The following is a 17,323-nucleotide window of genomic DNA, read 5'->3' as shown; positions in this document are numbered from 1 at the left end:
CAGGAAAGGCACAAAGCTACACAGAGAAACTCTGTCTCGAAAAACAAAACAAAAACAAAAACAAAAACAAACAAAAAAACCTGCAATGATCCCCAGTTACACGCAGAAGGATGTATGGCCCTGCTCTTCTTGTTGGATTATGAAAATAATACAGACACGAAGCAACACCAGCTAGTTTTGCTTTCTGTTAGAAATAAATAGCCACAAACTGAAGTGAAATGGCGAGTAACCTCTAATTAGAGAAATTAGGTTTCAGGGCTGTGTGGTTAGATAATTAGACCCTGAGCGAGAGCAAATTGCCTGAACTATAACAGCAGAAGGTTTATCAAAGGCATCAAGGGCTGCAAGTTGTACAAAAATGTTTTGATCAAAGACACACTAATTTCTCTCAGAGACTTAGAAGAAAAGCTGATGGACAAATTATTTTGTTTTGAATACAAGCCCCGAGATTTTAGAAACCTTGTTTACTTGATATTCTCAACCTACCCCCAAGGAACATCAGGAATTATAGCCATCTAGTGGAGGCTTTGGGGACGTGCAGGGACGTGACCATTAGGACTTTTGTAACAGAAAATGGCATGTACTGTGTTACTCATTCATTTACTCTTCAATATATTTAAATGCCTACATTGCTCTGGGCGCTATTTCACACGCTTAGAAGTCAGCTGAGAGTAAGCCAAAGCCTTCTGGAGTACATATTTTTGTGATGATTCTACTTACTTGAGGAAAAGATTTTTTTTTTTTTTTTGGTTTTTTGGTTTTTCGAGACAGGGTTTCTCTGTGTAGCTTTGCGCCTTTCCTGGAACTCACTTGGTAGTCCAGGCTGGCCTCGAACTCACAGAGATCCGCCTGGCTCTGCCTCCCGAGTGCTGGGATTAAAGGCGTGCGCCACCACTGCCCGGCCGAGGAAAAGATTTTAAAAGCTTTTAAGTTCCTTAGGAAATCCTAACCTCTTCCAAGTGTTCCACATGCATTGTTCTTAAAGAATATCCTGAGGTAATTGATAGACTGCTTTCACCAACTTACAGGAAAGCAAACCGAGGTCTTCACACACACACACACACACACACACACACACACACACACACACACACACACGTACACACACACAGAGGTCAGAAAAAAACTTTATTTCTGTCCTTCAACTGTACAGGTTTTGGGAACCAAATTCAAGTCATCAAGCTTGGTGGCAAGCACCTTTACCCTCTGACCCTTAAGCTTGGAGTTTCAATTTTATTCCTTGCTGTGTGATATTGGTAAGATGTAAGTTTAGTTTAGTGTTTTTTCGTTTTAACAGAGTCTCACTCTATAGCTCAGGCTGGTCTGGAACCTTCATCAGATTCCAAAGTGCCGGGGTTGAAGGTGTGAACCACCACATCCAGCTGAATGTATTTATTTGAACACCTATGTTTGTATGTGTTCACGTGTGTGTGGGTACACTCATGTGCATGTATATGAAGGCCCAACACTGACATTACATGCCTTCCTTGGTCACTGTTCTCTTTACTGGTTGAGACAAGGTCTCTTGCTGACCCCAGAGCTCACCGATTCCAGCTAGTCTAGCTAGCCCATTTGCCCTGAAGATCCTATCTATACCTCTTGGGTGTTGGGATTACAGGCAGCTGCTAGGCTCGCCTGGATTTTATGTGGGGTCTGGGGATCTGAATTCTCGTCCTCAAGCTTAGACAGCAAGCACTTTATACACTGAGCCATCCTCTAAGCCCTAAACCTAAGACGTCTAATGTCTTTCTAAGATCTATGGCCACAGGAGTCCAAAGCACCATGGTTTCTCACCTGGTCCATGGGAACACTTGTTCAGCTGGTCTTTCCTCTTTCTTTCTTTCTTGTCCTGCTCCTCATTTCAACACAATAGACCGTAGGGTTTCTGTTTGTTTTTATTTTTATTTTTTATTTTTAATAGGAAACTTGCTAAGTCTTCCCACCTACAGATCTTCAGTTCAGGATAAAGCCTATCAACTTGCAGCGGCCCATGCCTCCCCGACAGCCTGCTCTGGCGCATCATGGCTCTGGTCCCAATGCCTTCTTCCACCAGGACACAGCACCCTCCACAGCTAATTCCTAGTCATCTCTGGCTTCATTGTAAATGCCATTCTACACGAGTGCATTTCCTAGCTTGGCACTGAGATAATGACAGACCCTAAGGTAAAAACATCTTGTTACAGAATTAGTTTGCATATTAGGCCAAATAGGAGACATTATTTTCCAGAGCTTCAAAGTAAACAGGAGAGTTCTTCTGAATACAATGGGACAATTGTGAAACTGATCAGAAACCATGAAACTGGTTCATCAAGAAACTCTCAGGAGATTTAAAGAAATCCCTAAGCTCCTTGGTATTTAGTTCAAAGAAGGCCAAAGGCACACGGCTAAAGGATATTTAACACAAGGAAGCTATTCTTTCAAGTATAATCTTAGACATCTTTAACAGACGTTTATCGTTAGTGAGGTGGTTAAGTGGGTAAAGGTACCTGCGTGATGCCCGCCCCAGGATGCAAGTGTGGAAAGGAGAGTACCACCTCCCCAAAATCACCCTAGACCTCCACAAGGTACACAGACAGACAGACACAGACACACACACACACACACACACACACACACACAGACACACACACACACACACACACACACGCTCACACAGACACACACACACACACACACACACACACACACACACACACACACACACACAGAGTAAATAAATATGAAGGCCCTGATCTACACCAGTTACAAGGTACAAAATTAAAATTTAATTCTGAAGTGGCATGTCAAATTAGGCAGAATCTACTTTACCTTTTGTTTCCTGAAGGGTAGCCACTAATGTCTGTTTGTTGGTTATCTTCTGTATATGTTTTTGTGCATTCATACGAATCACCTATTTTGGAAGTTTGGATAAAGGTTCAGGGTATACTTGACCTTCTGTAAAAGTCCTACTGTACCAGGGTTTCTAGACAGAAGCCAGGGCTCCGGCAGCCCCAACTGACTAGGCATGACCAGCTCCTGAATAAACGTATTAAAGGGACCAGTGATTGGGAAAAGCATAGAACACAGATTAATTCAAATGGCCACATCAGGAAGAGGACAGAGTTCAGTGACCAGGGCTGGAGAGATGGTTCAGTGGTTAAGAGCATTGGCTGCTCTTGCAGAGGACCTGGGCTTGATTCCCAGCACCCCCATAGTGGTTCACAACTGTTTGTAACTCTAGGTTCAGGGCACTAAAGACATCGGTGAGAGCCCTGGACCTTGGACCCAAGACAGAAGTTGAGAAAATAATAAGCAAAATGGATGAAGGACAGGAAAAGTGACTTATAGTGACTTTTTAACACAGATGACTCAGAAAATGTCTGAGGGAGACAGAAACCCTGAAAGTTTTCCCACTTTGGTGATGCTGACACCGGGAAGACGCCATTTATAAACCTGAAGTGTGTGCTGAGTTCAGCAAGAATGTGATCAATGAGGAGCTACAGCATGCGATGCAGGAGGCTGACGGAGATGGAGAGGTGAGGAAGCGAGAGTTCCTAGGCAATCATGAGTAAAACCAGCCTTGATCCCTGTTTCCATGGGACTGCAAGTGTCTGTGAAATCTGGCTTCTGAGGATACAAATCCACTTTTTGGAAGTTTTCCTTGATATTACCATTCTTTGTAAAAATCACCTGCTAATTACTTTAATTCTAGAAAGCTGAGCAAGAGTGCATTAGAATGGACAGAAGAGTTTTGTTTTTTTTTTTCTTCTTTTCTTTTCTTTTCTTTTCTTTTAAAGACAGAGCTTCTCTGTGTAACAGCCCTGGCTGTCCTGGAACTCACTCTGTAGATCAGGCTGGCCTCGAACTCAGAGATCCACCTACCTCTGCCTCCTGAGTACTGGGATTAAAGGTGTGGGCCACCACCACCCAGCCAGAAGAGGTCTTCAAGTCTACTTGTCTTATATTGCCTTATTTTTTGTCATGCATTTCCACTTAAGTGTAGACACAAAATAATTTGTTTACTTGTGTTGCGGAGGAGAGTAGGGGAAGAGAGAATTGTGTGCAGGTCATGTATGTGGAGGTCAAAAAACAACTTGGAAGACTTGGTTCTCTCTTTCCACCATGTTGGACCCAGAAATCGAACTCAGGTAGAAAGTGCCTTCACCTGCTGAGCTGTTTTAGCTGTTCCCCAATAGTTCTAGCTTTGAGCTGATATCTGAGCAGTTTTTTAAATTGTCACTATAGTTATTACTTGGGTAAGTGTTTGCGTTTATGTCCATGCAGAGGTCAGAGGTCAATCCTGGGTATTGTTCTTTTTGGAGACAGGGTCTCTCACCAGTGCCTGGGGCTTGCCAATTAGGCTAGGCTGGCTAGTTAGTGAGCCCCAGGGACCCACCTGTCTTGATCTTCCAAGCGCTAGAACTACAAGCGTGAGCCACCATGCTCAGTGTTTAACATGGTTTCTGGAGTTTGAACTCAGATCCACACGCTTGCAGAAAGAGTACTCTACCAGCTGCGCCATCTCCCTAGCTCAATATTTCTCTTATAAAACCCACTGAGGGGCAAGGGAAAGGGCCCAGTAAGTAAACCACTTGCTTGCTATGTACCCATGAGAACCTGAGCCTGGATCCCCAGTACCCATGTGAAAAGCTGGGTGTGGCAGCCCGCATCTGTAACTCCAGAGGTGGTGGAGACAGGGGAAGAGACAGATGGGTCTCTGAAGCTCATTGGCTGATTAGTCTAGCTAAATGAGCTCTGGGGTGAGAGACCTTGTCTTCAAACCTAATGAAGGGGAAATCGACTGAGAAAGACAGTCAACACTGATCTCTGCTGTCCACAGTCAGGCACACATATGTGCATATGTCCTCATACATACACACCGATAAGACACGTACTTATATCATTCAAAGATGTTTTTTAAATGAACACACACTATGAAATCTGGCTATATAGCAATGCTACCTGTTTTGTCTTAGAATAAAGCCTTTCTTAGTTATTAAAAAAAAAAGTGTGTGTGGGGGGGGACAAGGAAAATTGAAGTCCAGATTCACTTATAAACAGTGCCGAAACCTAACAAAACATTGCCAGACAAAATTCAACTGTGCTTTGGATAGCCAACTTAGGTTTGTTCAGGAATGTAAGAGTGATTTCTTAAAAATAGGGCTGGGAATGTAGCCCAGGGGTAGAGCACTTGCCTCCTGTGTGGGAAGTCCTGGGTTCAGTCCCGAGCATCACAAACACACAGTTACCCCCCAACTAATGTAATTCACAACATTAACTAAAGACTAAAGGAAAAAGAAAATCATACAATCATCTCAAAACAGAAAAATCTGACACAATTTGGCATCTGTTCATCACCAAAACGAAGCACTCTCTGGAAACAGAGATTAAAAAAAGAAGCTGATTAACCTGATTAAATCAGTAAAACCTACATCATCTCTACTATGTGACAGCCACAAGCATTCTCTTTGAGATTACTATAACATAAGAAGGCCTATTATGCTTGGTGGTGGTGGCGGCGGCGCACGCCTTTGATTCCAGCACTCAGGAGGCAGAGGCAGGCGGATCTCTGTGAGTTCGAGGCCAGCCTGGGCTACAGAGTGAGTTCCAGGACAGTAAGGGCTATACAGAAAATGAACGAATGAATGAATGAATGAATGAGTGCATGCATGCCTATTACATCCTTTCTATTCAGTATTGTATGGAGGTTTCTAGTCATCATAGTAAAACCTTTTGCCCCCAAAAAGACTTGATTGATTAATTTCTGAAAGTCTAAAAGTAGAAAAAAAACAAAGCCATCAATATTTGTAAATGATAAAATTATTTACAGAAAATTCTAAAGAGAAATTTCAATACAAATTATCAGAAGCAATGAGCAAGTTAAGAAAGCTAAGTACACAGTATACTAAAATACAAAAGTCATCAATATTTCCACATACTGCAAGCAACTGCTTACAAACATAATTCAAAAAGAGCCCACTGGCATGATAAGACATTTCCCAAATTCACAGAAATTATATACTTAAGGTTTTTTATGAAATACTAAATATATTTTGAGAATTTTTGCAGGAAAAAAAAACTATTAGTAACTGCAGCAAAATATGTAGAGTTCTCAGGAATCAATCTGGTCAAGTGAGACACTCCAACCCCACACTCAGAAGACTAAGGGTAGCCTGGGCTAGAAGAGGGCTGAAGGTCAGGTTGGACTATACAGCGAGATGCTCCCCCCGCTCAAAAAAATTGAACCACTCCAAAATCTCAATAAAGAAACTAATCTAACATATATAACACCTTTTCTAGGTCAAAACCATAAAACTTTACTTAAAGGCACAAAAAGGCATTTAAGTGAATGTCAAAGAGACCATGTTTGCAGAATAGAACATTTAGTATTATAAAAATGTCAGTTCTCTCCAACTTGATCTTTGGGTTCAAAAAAATCAGTGAAAACCTGAACAAAATTCCTAGAAGAATCCAATAAGCTGATCCCAAAATTTGTAGGAAACAAGAGAGGACAAGAATAGAGAGGAGAGTCCTAAGACATATTACTGTCTCTATGGTAACTGAGATAGGGTGATTTCTGGCAAAGGGATGATAGCCAATTTGGCCAAAGAACAGAATAAAGATCAGTCTGTGCACGTTTGGAAATAACTTTTTTCTTATTTATGCAGTATCAGAGGCCTAACCCAGAGCCTGCACATGCTATGTGAACACTCAACTACATCTCCTCAGCTCTGGAAATTTTAATTTTGACGATGACAGCACTAACAATAGGACATGAGGGAAATGAATTATTATGCAAAAAAAAAATGACTTTGGAAGCAAGTTATTGTTAAAATGCAGATTGGTGTGCGTACGTGCATGTGTGTGTGCGTGTGTTTGTGTGTGTGTGTGTGTGTGTGTGTGACTAATTCAATATCACACCATACAACAAAAATCCATCTCATATGAACTGCAGACATATGTAGAAGAAACGCCTTCACAACTTACACTAAAGAATGATCATGAGCTGTTACACTGGGCTGCCTTTTGTCGATCTGTGTCCTTAAGTTTGAAAAGATGAAACCCAGTGGACTTGCGTTCCCTTGCCATGTGAATATCTAAGTTAAGTCCCCATGGGTTTCATGGCCACAGAGCAGAAATGACGGCCACACTCAAGGAAGGAAGGACACACAAACAGTGGTGGAGAACCCAATTCAACAACCATAAACGTTCTTTGGTGTACTCGTGTTTCTGGAGGCTGCTGTGCTATTTTGGCTTGAGGAATGCAGAGTAGTACACGATGGCTTAACGAGATCAGCACTTGAAGTTAGAGTCCCCAGGAGAAAGCCCCATTTCAGTACAACCCATGCAGCTGTATACTTACACTATGTGTGCAAGGTCAAGTGGTTTCTCTGGTTGCTCAGGAAAAACAGGATGTGGGGGTTCTCTGGAGGGGACACAGCCCAAAGATTTACTAATTGCATGGCTCAGCTTCTTTGCAGGGGATTTCTGTGTCAAAGGAGAAAATAAGGAAATGAGACCTTTTCAAGTACAAATCAAATTTCACTGCAGTCAGTGTGACTGGGCCTCCCAGAAAAGAGTCAGCCAAGCTCTTGACGTCTCCTGCGGCTTCTTCATTCCTGCGGTTCCTCCCTTCCTATACCATAAAGTCACATTACCAAGTTATGGGGCTAAAGAGACAGGGTAAATGCCTTCTGGTTATCTATATATATTGGGAGTCCCCACCCACTTTTTTTTTTTTTTTTTAGGCTTCTGGGTCATTTCTGGTAAGATATTAGGGTAATTCCTACTGGGGGGATTTTTTTGATGGGTAAAATACAAAAAGGCTGAGACAATGCTAAGAGCACATGGATTGCGCATGTTAGCAAATCAATTGTCTAAATGCTAGAATATTCCAAATAAAAGAAAGGCAGACCGGTTACTGTGGTGCAAGCCTGTAATCCCAGCATTCAGGAGGTGGAGGCAGCAGGATCAAGAGTACAAGGTTGTCTATAGCTACCAGTTAATCTGAGCCAGCCTGGGCTACATAAGTCTCTGCCTTGAAACAACAACAAAAAAAACTGAGGCAGAACATTTGGCATTAAGGGTCTGTCAGGGCCAACAGATTTAAACAAGTATAAGTCTATATACAAGCCGTGTGCACTAGACCTGTGATGATAGATGATAATGTACTATGAGGTACAGAAAAAAAAAGTTGGAATTCTAGTGATTTCTCTGGAAAGCAGAAACATCAATTCCCAAGATTGTTCAATGAAATAGTACATGTGCACAAAGTGAATAAAATTTCATAATTATATTGAACAGAATATTCTATTCTACAGCCCTTACTTAGTCTGCCTCTTGCTGTTTTTTTTAAGCTGGCAAGTAAACCCAGGGTCTCATACTTCTGAGTTATATAAACCCACAGCCTCTGAAAATTCCCATAGAGGCTCTTTATATACACTGTATGCTGTCCATCCAATTCCCTTTAAATAACACTGCTGTCTGAGATTTTGGCAGGATATTAATGAGCAATAAGTTTGAATATTTAAGTCTGCTGTCTATACAATTTATTATCAAATTTGACACTTGGAATAGAAAGTATAGCTTGTGTGCAGCTATGTGCCTCATCAATACTGCATCCCCACTTATTATTTATTAAATGGTACCCATGATGGAGTTCAGATTGGCCTTCAACCTTCCATCTTGCTGCCTCAGCCTCAAATGTTGGACTTATAGGCATTCACCACTATTAAACTTTTATATTCTGCTCGCTGTATTTTAACACCACATGAACACAAATCCGTTTTCCCTTAAGACCATATAGGCAAAGTCAATATTTGATTATAATAAAGATAATACCAGCATCTTCAGAAATTGTTTTGGATATCTTAGCAACCACGGACCCTTCAACCCATTTTATTCTGGGAAAAGTCTACATCTAACCTATTTCCCCTCAAATTACATAGAGCAAACCACAGTTGGAATTCTGAATTTCCTCCCTCCCTCCCCCTGCTCTCTGCTCCTTTTCCTTTCACTGACAAGTAGCCATGCTGTGCTGCAGGTTCTCCCCTCTAACGCACCCCTGGTCCTAGAGAGCAAGGCCTTCTCCTAGTAGCTCTCACGGGCTAATAATCCATACACACCAGGAGCTAAAGGAACACCATCATGTTCCACACAGGCACATGCACTCCCAGCCTGCGGCCCTCTCATCTCCCACCTCCAAGGAGCACAGCAGATGCACACCATGTCCCTTAGGTCTGGAGACCTGGGCACACACCTTTCCCAGGCCTGTCCTCTCCCACCAGTCTTATACATGTCTCCTGCTTGTTTCCCAGGCCTCTGGAGTCTCCTCGGTGAAGAGTTTCTCACCGCCCCACTGGTCAGCACTGCCTCTCCAGGCCCCCCTGACCTTGTGCATATGCCCACCCGCACACTGACCATGTCAGATCACAGAGTCGAACTCCTTTCCCATCCTCATTAGACTCTTGCTTCTGAAGAGGCCAGCTATGCCTTATTCAACTCTGCGTTTACAGAGCCTATTCTTAGACTAGAACATGTGGCTTGAACACAATTTTCTAGCTTTATTTTCAGCTTTTTATTTTTTGAGAATTACAAGTAGGAGACAACCAATGGAAACAGAAAACAGTAGTTTAATTCACCTTTACAAGTAATTTTAACTTCATGATTTGTTGGTATACCAAAGAACCACCTGGGACATTAATTCATGCAGTCTATATGAGACAGATTTACTTTACCTACATCCTGAACACTAACAGCCATGAAATCAAAGGCTTAATAAACAACATTAAAATAACTACTTGACTATTGAAATAAGGGTCTGCATTTATAGTCCTTAATAATCTTAACAATATTCTGGAGTATTCTTGAGAACACTGCTTTAAGTCAAGGTTTAACAAGTCATTGCAATTCTGGGCAGGCCAGATGGATAAAGGCACTTGCCACCAAGCCTGATGACCTGTGTGGGATACCCAGGAGCCACATGGGAGAAAGAGAGAACTGATTCCCACAACTATTATTTGACCTTCACGTATGTGCTGCAATCTATGCATACCCCCAACACAATAAAATAAGAGATAAAAATAATTTAAAAAAAGATAGCGCCGGGCGGTGGTGGCGCACGCCTTTAATCCCAGCACTCGGGAGGCAGAGCCAGGTGGATCTCTGTGAGTTCGAGGCCAGCCTGGGCTACCAAGTTGAGTCCCAGGAAAGGCGCAAAACTACACAGAGAAACCCTGTCTCGAAAAACAAAAAACAAAAAACAAAAACAAAAAACAAAAAAAAAAAAAAGATAGCATCCCATCTCAAGCCTCCAAAACAGACACTGGGCTAGTTCAGTCAGCAGAATGCTTATCAACCATGCATAAAGCCCTGGGTTTGATCTCCAGTACCACATAAACCAGATGCGGTGGTATTCCTGTAATCCCAGCACTCAGAAGGTATGAGCAGGAGGATCAGAAGTCCAAGGTCATCCTTGGTTACATACTAAGTTCAAGAGGGTATAAAATTTGTGCTATACTTCTAAGAGCCATAAAACTATAAAAGTTATCATGTCCATCTATCCAGTATTCGGCCTGAAAAACAACATGACAGTCACTTTGAAGTTTCTTGAATGTTCCCCCTTGACCTCCTCCTACCGTATCTCCTTTTCCCCTGGTAGGCACTAACTTGGACTTTGTATTAATGATTTCCTTAGCTTTATTATTTTCACAATGGTGGACAATGAGACATTGTGAAGAAATGTTTAAAGCCTACAGAGGCTAAATGTAAGTTCAGGAACTTGCTTTCTTTCACTCAAAACTGTTATAATTTCGAGCCAAACAACTGTCCTCCGTGTCCAGAGGGCCTAGTCCAGTCCCATGGGGGCTCCACAGGTGGTGTGACACCTTGCACAGCCTTGGTGCAGTGGGGAGGGCCTTGGACCTGCCTAGGCTCAGTGAGGGGCGCTCTGCTGACTCCCCATGGGAGACGTCGATTTGGGGGGTGTGGGGATGCGGGGTGGCTTGGGAAAGAGGGCTGGGGGTGGGAGGAAGGAGGAGGGGGGAATCTGTGGATAGTATGTGGAGTGAGTAGAAAATTTCTTAATAAAGAAAAATAAAATAAAAAAGAAAAAAACTGTAATAATTTATATATGTGGGTGTATAGATAATTATAATTTACACATTTTTTTCATTGCCTGATGGTACTTTCATGCTTAGTTTCCTATAATTTAGATGGGTCACTCCACTGCCGATGAACAATGAATAATGGTTTGTTTCCATATGGTCCTGTTATTCACAATGTTGCTACTAGGTTTTCTATGTCATGATGCTTGATGGCCACATGTGAGAATTTCTTAAGTTTGGGACTATTGGCTTTCGTGGCTGTGTACATTCCACTTTTGGCAACCACTGCCAACTCATTTGCTCTACGAAGCAGTCACACTAATTTCCCATCAGCTGTGTGGGAGAGCTCCTGAAACTCCACGCTCTCTCCAACCCTCCTCACTGCCAGATACTTCAACATTTGCTAGGCCTGTGGGTAGTAAATGGCACTGTGATTTCAATTTACAATTTCCTCAGAAGCAAAAAGATTGGGTGTCTTTTCCTGTATTTGTAGGCTGTTCATGCTTCTCTAAAATAACTGCTCCTACTGTTTCAAAGATTGATAGTCAGTTTAGGAGGCTGGTAGGGATTATCCTTCTCTTACTTTTTTTTTTTTTTAAATCTTTTTTGAGACAGGATTGCATGTAGCTCAGGCTCTTCTCAACCCACTATGTAGCAGACGACGGCTTTGAACATGTGATCCTACTACCATCACAATTCTAGATGCCATCAGGCCTGGCCTCTTACTGGTTTGCAACAATTCTTTATGTTTTTGTATTTTAAACCTAAGAAAGCTATATTGTATAATTTCTCCTTTAGGTTCCTCACTGTATTATATTTTTGATGAACAGCGACCTTGAAATATTAGCCATCCCAATTTTGTAACTTTCTTCCTATTTTGTGCCTTTTCTATGTTAAAACATTTCCCTGAGATCATAAAGGAACCCCTACACACACACACACACACATACACACACACATTGTTTTCTGAAGCTCTGTCATTTAGGGCTGCAGAGACGGCTCAGCAGGTGCCGTGCAGGTGGGATGGAGTGAAGTTGATCCCAGAGCTGACGTGAAGGGGGAGAATCAGCTCCACAGAACTGTTCACTGGCTTTCATGTGCATTCCTCCCCCGTCATGCACTAAAGGTTTGTCATTTATAGATTTCATATTTAAGTCTGAATATATTTAGCTATGATTCTTTTTTTTTTTTTTTTAAATCTCACTATATATCCCAGGCTCGTCTCAAATTCACGGTCCTTTTTCCTCCCAACCTAGCGCTGATAGATTTTGATAGGTATGAGGCAAGAATCCATATTTTTCCCCCTATATGGTAATCAACTGTATAAAAGTCATTTAACAGACATTTTGTCCTGGGCAATACATCAGTTTAATTACTACAGCATGCCACCTCATCCATTCAGCCACAGCAAGAGTCCGTGAGGAGTGTTTGCTTTGAACTCACAGAAATCCACCTGCCTCTACCCGCTGAGTGCTGGGATTAAGGTGTGAGTCACCATGCCTGGCATCATTTTTTCTGGACTCTTTGCAGTCCCACTTGAATTTTAGAATACATTTGTCATTTACACCCCCTACTCACAAACACAACCTGTTGTGATTTCAATGGGAACTGACCAAAGCCATAGATAACTTTGCAGGGAAGTGACACCTTTACACACCGAACAATCCCTTCCATGAACGTGTTCATCTTTCCATGTACTTGAGCCATCTTTACCATCTTTCAACAGCATTGGAGGAGTTTCTCGTTGAGATGCAGGTCCTTATATAGTCAGGATATTAACCCCTTACGAGACAGGCTACTTTGCATGTGTTTTCCACCATTCCAAAAGTGATTCTTCGCTGTTGATTATTGAGTGCACCTAAATTCTACATTTTGATGTAGCTTAATTCATACATTTTTAGCTTTGTTGCCCGGATGCTTTTTCTCATTCTAATGATTTATCCAGAACATGTCTCCAGCTTTCTACACTGTCAGTCACCAAGTAGTGAAACAGCTTTTCTTTTCCTTATTTACTTTACTGTTCAGGATTGCTAACAGGACAGCAAATAAAAGTGGCTACAGCATATCTCCTTATTTTGCTTAAAATCCTAAAACAAACTGCCTCCATATCTCAGCAGTAAACGTAACGGGTGCCATGAATAGCAAAATACTGCATACTAGGTTAAGGGCATTTCTCCTACTAGTGGTTTTCTAAGGGTTTTCTTGAATTGTTACATGCGTGTTTAGATTTTCAATGGATTTTGTAAAGTTTTCACCTATGTTTTCTGAGATGATTATATGGATTCACTCCATCATACTATAAATCTATGTTAAATTATAATACTAACTCCTTAATTTCTGGAATAAAGCAAGTGTGGTCATGATGCATCTTTGGTGATCAGTAATGTTCATTTGTTTTCCGCTATTTTGTTTATATTTCATTTATATGTATGCACAGAAGTAGCTTGTCAAGTTCCTTTTTTTTTTCTGATTATTTCCTAACTTGATGGTACCAATATAATTAAAGTCTAAAAAATAAAGTAGAAATGCTTATTAGTTTTTCTAGGATCTGAGAAATTTTCTGTAATACTGGCATTCATCTTTTATTTGAATGTTTATTCATGCAAAGTCCTCCAGGCAGGCCCGACTGTTTCCTCTGTGGAAAGATAAAGTTACTAACCCAATGCTCTTAGTGCCTACCCCCACCACCCCCACGCCGCTCCAGTCCCCTTTCCTTCTGTGAGATGAGGCTTTGATATTTGCCTTGGATGGCCTCAAACTCTCAACACTCATGTCTCAGCCTTCCCAACTATTTGGGTTTTCTGTTCCATCTGGAATCAGTTTTGAATAGCAATGCTGTTTTAGGAATTTGTTCATGTCAACAAAGCTTTCAATCTCCAAATGCACGGAAGCTTTTTGGTTGTTACTGAATTCCCTGAGAATATAGTCTATGTTGCATGAATTCCCTTTGAGGCTTTTTTTATGTGTTTTCTAAGAATACAATCAGTAATGGAAACAATCAGATTTGTAAAAATAATTTTATTTTGTTTATATATACATATGTGTAGTGAGCAGCTGTTATCTGCCCCTGGGGTGTGGCTGCTGGGGACCCTTAAGACCTGGGATGCACATACGCAACTCTCTTTGCCTCCTCGTGGTATTGGATGCTAAGATCTTGGACTAGGCAAATCAGCATGGCACATGGCTCAGCTTTCCCGGACCCTAAGATAAATCTCCCGTGGTAGTGAGTTAACCCCCAAATAAATTCCTTTGCCCTTAAAGCAGACTCCGTGGATTTCTCCCATTCCATATATGTGCATGTGGGGAGTACAGGTATGTGTGCACGTGCATGTGCACCTTTATGGACATGTGAATGGAGGCCAAAAGACTGCTTCAGGAGCTATATACCTCCTTTGAGACAGGCATGGCGCTCACCAATTAGGCTAGACTGCCTGGCTAGAGAGTCTCAGAAAAGCTCCCAATATTGGAATTACAAGCACATTCCACTATACCCTGGGGACTGGACTTGGTCCTTTGCTTGTAAAACACATACTATTCCAACTGAGACACCCACCCAGCCCATGACCAAATTTCCTACAGTCTTCATTTTTATCTAGTAAGTCTAACAGTTGCTGAGAAAGGTTGTTAAGGCCACCTGCTTATGTACGTCTCAACTATTATTGTGCTCTTAATTAATTTATTACACTATTATTTTTATATGTGGGAGCACATGTGCCATGACACACGTGTGGAGGTCAGAGGACAACTTACAGGAGCTGATTCTCTCCTTCTGTCCTGTGAGTCCAATGCATAGAATGCTGGTTATCAGGCGTGTGACAAGTACCTTTACACACTGAGCCAGCTCACAAGCCCATTGAATTTTTAAATCATAGAGCTATATTACTAGGTATTATTAGTGTAGAATTGTTCATCTTTTCATCTTTGATAAGCTCCATCTCTGGTAAGGACTCTTTAAAACCGCGATAAAACATGGATCACATAAAATCTACCATTCTAATTTTTCTGATAAAGATTTTTGCCTCAAGGTCCTTTTCCTAAGATTAATATGATTTTATGAAATGTCTTTTGATTAGTACTGCCGGCTATGTCTTTTCTTTAAAAAAAAAAAAAAAACCTTAATATTCCACTTTTCTGTGTCTTTTTTTTTTTTTTTTTTTAAACATCTCGGAAATGGCACAGGACCAGAATTATTTTAAGTTCTGGTTTATTTTTCTCATTTCATTCTATCTTAAATTTTGGCAATTTTACTGCTTGAATACACACACACACACACACACACACACACACACACACACACACACACACGGGGTGGTGGTAACAATAATAAGAGCCGTAATACCTAATGAGCCTTTCCATACAAAGACTCCATGGGTGCTTTTATGGGACTAAAAAGACTCCTTGGCTTTTATGGGAATAAACTTTAAAATGCAGGACAGACACTAAAGCTCAGAGAGCCAGGCATGTCTTACTCTTTCCAGCCATAAGCCAGCTCCTCAACAGTCACGGTACTTAGAGAAAGAGTATGCAGAGGAGAGTATGGTAGGAGAGGCATCCCAGAACAACGTGGTATTCTTCAGAGCAGCTGGAGAGAAGCACATCCAGAGCTCAGTGTGGGATATCCAACTATCACAGTTAGGACACAGAGCCTCCAGATGAGCGGCAGATGTCAACGTGGGCCCTGGGAGGTGACCTGTACCTAAACTGTTGTTGCTGTGGGCTTTCCCATACCAGAGCTGGGACTTGTTTCCTCTGCTGGCCACGGACCGGGCTCTAAGACACTTTTGTTTTTAAATTCTGAGCTCATGTCGCTGTATTTTCAAGGAGCCTCCAGCTAATTCCTTGCACGGCACACTCTTCAGCCAGGGCACATGATGACAGGCCCTGACACCTGGGAGACTAACAGCCTACCAGAAAAAGCTTAAGATTGGTGCCTCTGAGGCCATTTCTGTCATTTCACCTCTAATTACCCGCTTTGGAACATCATCCTGAGCTCCAGGCCATACCATCTGAAAGGATTCGGGGAGAAAAGTACCCTGCCGTGGAGGGCCCTTGATCCAAAGCCTATTAAATCTTCCAGTAAGTCTGGAATCTCCTGTATTTTAACATGAACACTTTATTCAGTAACTTAAAATCCTTTCCATCGAATCATGTCTCAACCAGTTCCATGTCACAGCTGTGTTCGCTGCATCTTATTTTAATCCCAGCAAAGTCGGTTAGTGCTAACCAACTATCACTATTATTATTTGTTACTATTTGTGGCTTAGATTTACCCATGCTTATCAGTTCCACTAAATGCACCATTTCCACCTCCCAACTCTCCCCTCGATTCAATTTACTTGTCCTCCAAGTATTATCCTTTCTTTGTTCCAATCACAATGGATTTCTTTTTTAAAAAAAAAAACAAACTTACTCTTTCTTTACCCTAGATAGATGAGCTGGGCACAGAATTCTACAACCTTCTATTCACTCTCCTCTTCAAGCCCTTCCACGGTCATCTGCCATTTTCTGTCTTTTATCTGTGTTCAGTATTCTGCAGCCTCAGGATCTTCTTCAAAATCGACTCCTCCTTCTCCCATTTTCACTCTGGCCGCCTCACACTTGTTGCTCAGCCCCTTCATTGAGCTGATCCTTAATGTTCTTTATTCCTTGGATTCTATTTGGTCTCTTTTTTCATATTCGTTCATTCCTTTTTTATTTTTATTTTTTAAGCTGATAGCCAGATGTGGCAGCTTACACCAGTGATCTCGGCACTCAGGAGGCTCACACAGATGTACCAAAGAACAAGTTTTGAGGCCAGCCTGGGAAATATAGTAGTACAACAGATGACCTCCTTCTACCAAAGCACAATTATTTTTATATTCCAAGTTGACTTGTTTAGTATTTTTAACACACCATTTTCTAAAGTTCTTGATCTGTTCATTTACCTTTCGCATGTGTTTATTATTTGCTGGTTCTCCTTGATGGTGATTAGATTTTCCCTCTCTGAAAACAAGCTTTCCTTCAGCAGGGACTGGGCTCTGTCCTGAAGCCCCTTTGGTCTGAGTTGTTAAGCAATGCTGCCACAGAGGGATTTTTTTTTTTTTTTTGTGGGAGGCTATATCCAATAAAAAATCCCCCTGGAGTAGTGCTATACAACAGAATTTTAAGGGAAATGTGCTGTTTCTCTACTGTCCAGTATGGTAACAACTGGGCACATGTGATATTTTTATTGCATGTAAGAAACTCATTTTAAATTTAAA

The 17,323-nt window shown here is 41.5% G+C and overlaps 1 protein-coding gene across 1 annotated transcript in view; it reads right to left on the bottom strand.

Annotated features, from left to right (window-relative positions):
• Dtnb (dystrobrevin beta) overlaps positions 1–17,323 on the bottom strand; it is a 204,364-nt gene that overhangs the window by 90,255 nt on the left and 96,786 nt on the right. The window contains exon 9 of the mRNA XM_059248686.1: positions 7,343–7,467. Within this exon, the coding sequence (XP_059104669.1) occupies positions 7,343–7,467 (125 nt within the window). The remainder of the gene's footprint in view (positions 1–7,342; positions 7,468–17,323) is intronic.

This window comes from Peromyscus eremicus, chromosome 22 (assembly GCF_949786415.1).
Source record: "Peromyscus eremicus chromosome 22, PerEre_H2_v1, whole genome shotgun sequence".
NCBI classification, from domain to species: domain Eukaryota; kingdom Metazoa; phylum Chordata; class Mammalia; order Rodentia; family Cricetidae; genus Peromyscus; species Peromyscus eremicus.
This window is presented reverse-complemented; position numbering and strand designations above follow the sequence as displayed.